Source organism: Poecilia formosa, unplaced genomic scaffold, assembly GCF_000485575.1.
Source record: "Poecilia formosa unplaced genomic scaffold, Poecilia_formosa-5.1.2 Scaffold88, whole genome shotgun sequence".
NCBI lineage: Eukaryota > Metazoa > Chordata > Actinopteri > Cyprinodontiformes > Poeciliidae > Poecilia > Poecilia formosa.
The window spans coordinates 2,123,871-2,133,554 of record NW_006800027.1 but is presented as its reverse complement, the minus strand read 5'-3'; the positions used below and the strand labels follow the sequence as shown (position 1 = coordinate 2,133,554).

At 35.4% G+C, this 9,684-nt stretch overlaps 1 protein-coding gene across 1 annotated transcript in view; it reads right to left on the bottom strand.

Annotated features, from left to right (window-relative positions):
* Positions 1–8,801: 8,801 nt before the first annotated feature.
* The window catches only part of LOC103141736 (GTPase IMAP family member 8-like), a 4,440-nt gene continuing 3,557 nt past the window's right edge, over positions 8,802–9,684 (bottom strand). Inside the window, exons 4-5 of the mRNA XM_016673942.1 lie at positions 9,201–9,682; positions 8,802–9,113 (exon numbers count right to left, since the gene is read on the bottom strand). Coding sequence (XP_016529428.1) covers positions 8,908–9,113; positions 9,201–9,682 — 688 coding nt within the window. The 3' untranslated portion in view covers positions 8,802–8,907. The remainder of the gene's footprint in view (positions 9,114–9,200; positions 9,683–9,684) is intronic.

The window sequence follows — 9,684 nt, the reverse complement described above, 5'->3', positions numbered from 1 at the left end:
AGCATGCCTGGATGTCGACCGTTTGGCTGTTTCACTGATTTTAGCCTCATGGTGGGCGTTGTCGACAGGTTTCCTAGAAAAAAACGGGTTATTATTTACGATTTCTTTCACATTAGACCTTAGCTTTTACTTTTCTATAGTGTTCAATGTAGTGCATAATATCATAGCCAAGTCATTGTGAACATAGAAACATTTTCTTAAAAATCTACACAGAAATTGACACAAAAGTTAATGAATCCATTATAAATATTTTTTTTTACTTGATGTCATGTAGAAATATAAACATATTTGTTAAAGTACAAAAAGTTCTTCTGTACATTGCCGTTAAATGGGGATACATAACATCACAGTCTCAGCCCCATATTGGTATATAAAGTAAAACTGAGCTTCATATTGTTAAAAATAATTGCTCTTACTGATGGCTTGTATGTATTCTTGGTTCCCGTAACACATTAGCCTCATTTCCGTTGCTCTTTCAAAGCGGTCCAAAGGGTCTTTGTTCCATAACCGTGAAGCCACAATTGAATAATTTGTAAATCCAATCCAGTTTCCTCTTGTGCTGTTGTACTCCATCATCGTTTGCTTGTTAAAACTGGCTGTAAGTATGTGTTCAATACTGTCAAAGTTTGGACCATTGAATGAACAACATGCTTTGACTTGGTAAAAATCTTCCTCTGAAAAAACTGCAGAGAAATGAGAGAAGTCATTTTTAATACTTTTTAAATGAATTATTACGCCAAGCCTTTAAATAAATACAGAAAGGTTAAATTATTCAAACTCACCTGGATTTCCAAGGCATACAAACAAAGCAAACAGAAAATTGTAAGCGTTCATGTTTCCTCAGCAGTAAAACGCGACAGGGGCAGAGCTTCACTGCTGTGCAGAGGTCATCTGCTTCACTGCTAAGAGGAAGTAAATATGCAGTTATGACTTATACACAAAAAACATATGCCGCATTATGACACATGCACACATAAATGAAACACACAGTCGTTTATGTGTGCATGTGTCATAATGTGGCATATACCTCTAGTTTCCATACTAGAGGTATGAAAACATACCTCTAGTTTGTTTTACATTCCAGACAATAAAAGCTGCAGATATAATTATAACATCTCCTAATCAGACAGTTTGAGAAAAAATACTATCAGTGGATATCCAACTTTAGTTTCATCAAAAATGCCTTTCTAATACTTTAAATTTCACCTCAGTCTATTAAAATCACTTTGTGAAGTGAAACATGTTAATGTCATACCTAATGAGTTTGCTAATGTTTTGTGTTTTTTGCTTCCATTAGTTTTATCTCCGTTTTAATTTACTTCCATTTCTTTTCTGTGTTAAGTCCTGCTTCCTTTATTGAACCGTTAGTATGAAACTACTTCGTCAGCTTTTTTGGTGTTTCATCTCTTCTTGAATCCTGCATCTCTTGATAATTGTGCTGACACCAGTCGCAGTCAAGTACTTCATAAAAAATACCAGCCATATACGTACAACAAGTACTATAATGCAAGTACTATATTGAGGAAGTGTCTAATAGTTGCATTGTGATCACTTTCTTACATCTGAGGTCAAATGTTCTTGGGGGGATGTACAGAAAACAATGGAAACATATCTTGAGTTCCTCTATTTATGGTTTGGAATCAAACTTCCTGTTTCACACCCTACTTCCTTTACATCTGTTCCTTTTCTTGGCTGCCATTTATTGTATGTTTCACTTGACTTTGTTTGATTACAGCTACATGTCACCCTCCAGCAATATGTAATAAGACTTATCTGCTAGGAAAAAGATAATTAAGACTCATCAAATCTAACACAATGTTGGGAAGAAATTATAAAGAACAGCGCACACGCTTTTAAGATTTAAGATAGAAATTGTATCAAGGGGAGTAAATGTGATATTCTTGAACTAAATGTTTCTTTTTCATTAGTGTGAGAACATTTATTACGCAACGAAAGATTTATCAATTTTCCAAGATGAGTCCATTCAATCAGAAACAAACCCAAAAAACACAGGGATTTTACTATCTGTGTGAAGCAAACAGGAACAGATCAGAATGGCAAAAAATGTATCACTCTTTGCACTTAGAAATCATCACTGAATAAAGAAAACATGAAGGCTGTTTGATTATTAAGTCAATTTCTGAAAGTCAGAAATAAATATATAATAAATGCAAATAAATGTTATATTCTTCATGTTAATTTTAAAAAAATTAACAGAGCATTTTCTCTTATAAAAAAGCCACTAATTAGATATATTATGTCCTAAACTGAGGGAAAGTCTTCATTTATAACTTATGAAGTGGAGCAAACATATAAAAGGATCGTACAATTATAGCATTAAAAGTGATTCATCATCTCCTATTACCTTTGGCTAAAGTTAAAAGGTTGTTTTTCTTTCTGAATCACCAATCCAATACAAAAATGAATACAGAAAAAGAAAAGTCATTTACTGGATTAGACATTTTCATTAATAACATCACATGCCTGTGAGGCAGTCATTGAGCCATAGAAACTTCAACTGGTTAATTTCTGATGTTTTTTTAAATAAACTGGACCTCACTCCATTCCTGTTTTTCCTAAAAATCACTTCGAGTTTTAACAATAAAAGCCTTGTTATTTCCAGATTTTCTAGATGTCACCAGCTACTTTCCTATTTTACCACCTGCTCACTTGTTTCTGCAAATTATATACTCTTTCAAAGTACAACAAATCCTGGGTTGCCATGTTGTTTTCTCAGATCTTCCAGTAATCTAATTTTGTTTAATTTTTCATGTGTTAGTTCATCCTTACCCTTAGTATTTCTCTTTTTAGTTAAAGTTTTCCAGGTTTTCAGTATGACTTGTTTGTGTTAGCCATCAAAATGATAGATTTTATTAAATAAAAGATCAAGAGTTTGCATTATGTTTTCATTAAGCAGTGTTGATTTAGAAAAAATAAGATTGTATTAGTTTAATCCCAAACAACTCAGGCATGGCAACATTTACAAAAGTGGTTACACACTGAAAAATTAATTTAATGCATCAAAGGTACAACTTTAGCGTACTGGCCACTCAGTTTAAAAACACGTTCCACACACACCAATGTGACCAACGTCACATAGAGCGGAGGCAGCAGTATGGCGTCTTGTCTGGAGCTTATCATAACAAGGTAAGTTCCATGTTAAAATCATCATGTTTTTGATTATTTTTTATGAATACATTAAATTTCTATTTGCACAAGAGTATCAACTTATGCTTAACGTTAGTTTATTTGTTTGAATATCGCGGTACGACTGTTCAGTACAGGGGTGCTCAAGGCCAATCCTTGATAGCTGCCATCCTGCAACTTTCAGATGCTTCCCTGCTCCAATTAACACACCTGAATCAAATGAATGGCTGGTTAGCAGGTCTGATCAGAGCTGATCCTGGTCTGTTGGAGTCAAGATGCATCTAAAAGTTGCAGGATGGTAGCTCTCGAGGACTGGACTTGAGTACCCCTGTATTAAACAGTCGTATACACCATGCTTTATGTTGTAGGTGGTGAGAAATGCTTTCCAGGCTAAACCGGGTGGACTAAGTATTTTGAATGACTGTGATGGTGACATACACATGTGGGTGTGGTTAGTTTTGCTCACTCTTCTCTTTAAAATGTTTTTTTATTATCCTAATGTGTCTGCTATTTATCCTGTTGTTCCTCCAGGCTGGGAAAACCAGGCATTCTTCTGTTGGTTCATGTGCTTCGTCCTACATCCAAAGGTCACAAGAAGAATCCAAAACAGCTCATGTCAAACTGTGGACCATGTTTTCAGATATGTGCAGGTATGTGGTTATTCTAATGATCCTACTTCTTTGTAGAAGCACTTTGTCATTGGCTTAGTTTGCTATCTGAATGTAGCTGTGCTATATATTGTTAATTTTTTATTATTCGTCTTCTTATCATTATGTCAAAGATGCAAGTCAGTGTTGAAGCCTTCCTCATTGGTGTGAAACCAGGACAACCCTTCCTCCTGTGTGTGTGTGTGGGGGGGGGGGGGGTTGAAAAGGTCAGAAGATCTTGAGACAGTAGTTATCCACTGTATGTAAAAAGCAAAACATATTACAGTACACAGGTCAATGATAACAAAGATGACCTTTGTACTGTTATGGAAAATTAAATGTTATCATTTCTTGATAAAGCAAAGCGCATCTCTCTTTCACAAACTATAACTTAGAAAACTTTTCATTTCCAATGTCTTCAGTCACACATTTCACTGCAGTCACTCCATATGACGTAGTTAAGAAAAGTTAGAATATAAAATCAAAACAAGTTCAACTCTGTGGTTTATTCCTGTTGGATTCCAATTTCACCAGCGAGCCAAGCAAACTGCATCTCCCAGCATCCATAGCAAAATCCCATTGTCATGGACGGCACAAAGTTGTAAATAAACCAGAACAATAAACATAAGAATGGACACCTTGTTACAGAAGAAGATTAGAACTACAGAAAAAAAATCTGACTTTAATCTCAGAATTCAGACTTTTTTTCCTCATATTTTTTTTTTTTTTTTTGCAGTGGCTAATCCTTTTCCGTTCATAAGTGTGCTCTCACGTGTAGAGATAAAATAAGTGCTAATTGCCGAGAAAATACCCACAAAAAGTCAGAATTCTGAGATTAAAGTCAGATTTATGTTTTTTAGTGGCCCTAATCCTCTTCCGTACTTTGTGTACTGCTTTTTGCTGATGTCTAATAATACCCAGAGGTCCCTTCAGACTACAAAAAGCGCCCCCTTTTGGCCAGGGAAAACATTATGTGGAAAACAATGTAGGTGAAAACGAGCTAATAATTGTACAAATGAAGGTAAAATAATTAAATTCAATAAATTTAAATGTTTACTTATTAACCCAAATTTGGAAATAATGAATAGTTGATTGAACTGCATTGAATTGAGAATACAAATCACTAATAACATCTATTTTTCATTTGTTAGTCTTCTACATAAGTGCATAGGCTTCATGCTGTATACCGATTGCAGTTTTCTGGCCGGTTAGATCTTTAAAAAGCCTGACCTGCCAATTTTGGCTGATACCAATGTTTTTTGTCTGAAATGTCACTAAATGTAGCAAGAAAGTCACTGAGTTGGCAACAGTGGGGTGAATATTGTTAACTGCAAACGTGCAGACGTGATCTGGTCGATCTGTCAGTCAAACTTCTGATTGTAGAGCAGAAGAGGACAGAGGCTGATTTATAAACCTTTGCTGACAAAGATAAGGTTAGGGAATAAGATGGGCATCACATGGAAGTATCAGCTGATCACGATCTCCCAAATTTAAGGAAATTGGCATCCAGAAATTGGCTGGCTGATAAATGTATCCTATGTCATACATGCATAGGATATAATGTGAACAGCACTCCCAGAGATGCAATAAGTTTATAGCAGGTGTACGAATGATCTAATTGTCTCACTGTTGATTCCAGCAATCCACATTATTAGCAGGTTATTGTATTTGGTCAGGAATCAGAGGAGAGTATTTGTCTTCTGCAGTGGCTGGAATTGTATTAATGATTTTGATGATGGAATCAAAATGTAATTTTTGTTCCTCGCTTTCTCAATTGTTGATTATAGTGTATCTTATGACTTTATATTTTTGTGTTTTTTATGTGTTTCAAACTGCATTGTTGCTGAAATGTGCTACACAAATAAACTTGATTGAAATGGAGCCAGCAAGAAAATTTCTGACATCTGGGAATACTTTGAGATGATCGCTCGCAATAAGATTGTTAAATAAAAATAATTAACCCTTCCACCTCCAAAATTCTCACCTTCTGGAAATTTCCAATATTATTTTGATCAGCATAGATATATCAGCCTTGCACAGCAGAAACAGTCATAAAGCTGTTGGAAGAGTAATATTCTGGCCTGATGTGTAAAATTATAAGGGATCAGAGAGTCAATAGAAATCCAAGAAAAAGTTTTGAAGAATTTTAGTTTTTCATGAGGCAAATCAAAACTAAAGGAATACTGTCTGCCCCAACAAACACTCTGCACTCCCAATGCAGTAAAACAAATGTTTATTGCCAAATGAATCTGTGACATAAGAGAAAACAGGCACCGACAGTCAACATACTCCAGATTAGTTTGGCTACAAATCATTTGAATAATAAAAAAATAAAAATTAAACAGGATTTAATTAATTTTCCTGTTACTAATCATGAGTTTGACAAAAAAAATTGTGACAAAATTGCATTTACTAATCTTTTAAAATATGTCTAGCTGAGCAACAAGGCTGCCACAGTTTCAGCAGCAGATGTCACTAGTGAGGAATGAATGAACCACCGAGTAATGAACCTTTGGCCAAAGCAATGGCCTGGGAGGCTTCATTTGGCCATCACTAGGAAGAGACAGACAGGTTAGTAATTGGGCAAATCGCTCAAGTAGCTACAGCAGGCCTGAAGGCATTACCACTGAGTGTTTCACAACAACCTGATGTCTTGCAGGGGGAAGATCTGTCCTTATATGGCAGCAGCTGGAGATCAGGGTGATGAAGATCAGGTGTGACTGGTCACTGCTCAGCAGCAGCTGTGACACATAGACCCTAACACTAGAAACCATTAGCAACAGCAGCCATGTTTTATATAATTTCATATTACAATATATCAAAATGAGACAAAAAAAGAGTTAAACAATTGACTGAAGTGACCAGCAAAACTATTGGTACTAAGATACCTGATATAGCACAAACATTTTAAACCACAGGCTAGAAAGAAAAAAGAAAAAGACATTCTGCCCTCCTTTTATCACCTAAAGGTGAATCTGAGCTGCTATCATCTGGAGAGAGTTTCAGACAGCTGATGGTGAGAACCAACAGATGAAAAAGCTCTTTGATTACTCAGACCATTATTTTGATAAAAGTGATTGAATGTGATTTATGTTATTCTACTGGGAATTTTCACTTATGTTTTACATCTAGACATCTTCTACCTGCTGGAATTTGAATCTGTCCGTCTGGATTGTAAATGGGAAATCAAAAGTCTTACATCTGAATATAGACTAAAACCTGAGTTAGAAAAACTCACTCCCAGTTCCAACTCAAGCATATTGAGACATATTAACTTCATATCTAATCTCAGAACTATCATCCTATGTGCTTTGTCTGAAAACAAACCCCTTCACTGTTTAAAGATTAAATACTGAAGTCTGATTAACTTCCGAAAATTAACGATTCAAGCTTTTGCGCAACACACTCTGATATGACTACTTTTTTAGTCTAAATGAACATTTAACAGGTGGTACAAAAAGTAACATATACAGCATGAAGCATATGCATTGATGGAGGAGACTTTTTTGTGCATACAGTGGAAAACTATCACAAAATGTTTTACAATCTCTTCTGACACTTTCAGCCTCAGCACAGGGTGTTGATCTACAGATTGTTGATACTTTAATCACAGAGCTGGTTTGTTCCAGGTCTGTATCAGGAATCACAACTTCCATTTTCTGCGCTCCAAATGGTTGGTATATTATTTTTGCTGATGTTTATTTGATATTTTCTGAGCTCTTAAATGTTGTGGGCTGAATCTGCGAATGCAGATGGAACAGGTGTTGCACCAAACAGTGTTCAACCTCAAATACAAAATAATTATATTTTCTCCATCACTGTAATGGTAATAAAGGAGCTATGAAGCTTACAGTCCCAGGGGCCTCATGTATAAAACGGGCGTACGCACAAAAAATGTATGTCACCATATTTTTTTACGCACGAGTCAACATGTACAAAAACGAAAGTGGCATGAAAGCTCAGCCCTGCTGCTAAATACACTGAAACCTGACTTCATTACGTGTTATTTAGACCAGGAAGCATCAAACCCGATGTTTTTCATGATTTTAACCTTTTATTGGTTAAACATAAACAATGAAACTGAACCACATTTATCTTCAGGCAATAACATAACACACACACAAACACAATGACAGCAATCCACCAATTGCAGGACAAACCCCCATCATCATCGCCCAATCGCTTCAACAGCAAGTTGATCTCCCCATGCACGCCAAATGAATCAGTGGAACGGTCTATTCAACAGAATAGTGAATTCAACTAACTAGTGAATGTAATTCAGGTCCCTAAGAACAAAGACTCATAATAATTAGGAATCATAATTCCGCTGTTAAGAGTTTATATCAGACCAATAAATAAATAAATAAATACATAAATAAATAAAATAAAAATTATATCACACCTGTTCTTTTCTCATAATGATGCTATATAAGTACATTGTCATTTACAATTGGGAAATTTGAGCTTAAAAATTCAAAACTTACTTGAAAAAAATCTTACTCCCAATTTAAGCAGATTGAAAGGTCTCTAAAGCTGATGTCAGAATAAGCTCCACGTTTTTTTTTCTTTATGAAAAACAAACCCCATATTCACGTAATGATCACATACTGAAGCATAGTAATATGTTAATGTCTTAACATTTGCACAACATATTCAGATATAGGTGAATATGTTAAAGACCAAATGGAAATCTGATGGAAGGTACAAAACATAATAGTCTAGTATATACATTGATGGATAAGTAATACCTTTATGTAACCAGTCATAAACAAATAAAGGATGTTGTTACTGACATGTATTCTCTTGAATACATATCAACTAATCATGACATTTATTCTCTAAAGTTGGTTTAAAAAGACAAAGTAAACATTTACAAATGCTAAGCATCGTAAAAGAAAATAGGATAAGATCTATATTAGGGTAATGAAAACTATTGTAAATATTTAAGGTGATTTCTGAAAGACTCGTATATCACAAGAATATAAAAACTTACTGAATTTCACCATGTTAACATCAGTAAATGTCAGCTGTTTCTTTATTAGGTAAAGCAAATACTTTTTTTTAAAATATTTGCTTCTTTTTCCAGAAGAAACCCAATAGGTAGGTGAATACTTTATTTTTTTGAATTTGCATATTCTCTGATTTCAGAACTGTCGTCAAAGTTTTCCATGTCAGTGTTTGAAGAAGAAATGATCCCGATCCCAGAGCTGATCTCTGATGGTCTAACTCTGGTAGTCGGCCCTTCAGCAGCTTGATCATGTCCTCGTCGTCTCCTGTTCTCTGAAATGCTCCCATAATCTGAGGCAACATCTCCACTCACTGAAACAGAGATTGAAATGTTATTAAAGAGAAGCATGTAACAAAGACTGTAAACTCAACATTAAATCATTATTACATTAAACTTACCGTTAGGACCACCTTCTTTGCTCTCTGCTGTTCTCACATCAGGTTCTGTTGGTTCTTCTGGTTCCATTGCTAAAGCTTTCATCATTCTCTCTACCAGCTCCTGTTCTCTCCTGCTCCATTCCTTTTCTGTAAGTGTGGGTTGTTTTGGTGGCCAAAGGAAACTGAGAAATGTATTTTGTTCACTTTCAGCTGTAAAGCATCCTTTGTTTTGTTTTACCATATTAATAATTTTTTGGAACAACTCTTTGACTTGAACAGCATCACTATATCGATTGGGGTTTAGAACATGGTATCTGTTCCCACATTTCTCCAGAAGCTCCTGAAGCTCCTTTCCCTCTCTGACGATGTAATTCTCTACAGGGAGGTCACTGAGCCAGTGTCCCCAGGTAAAAACCACCATGCAGTGTCTCCACACTCTCTCTGTTAATGGCTTCATGATCTCCACCAGAGCGTTGAGATCTTTCTCTGTGAAAGATCTGAGGAT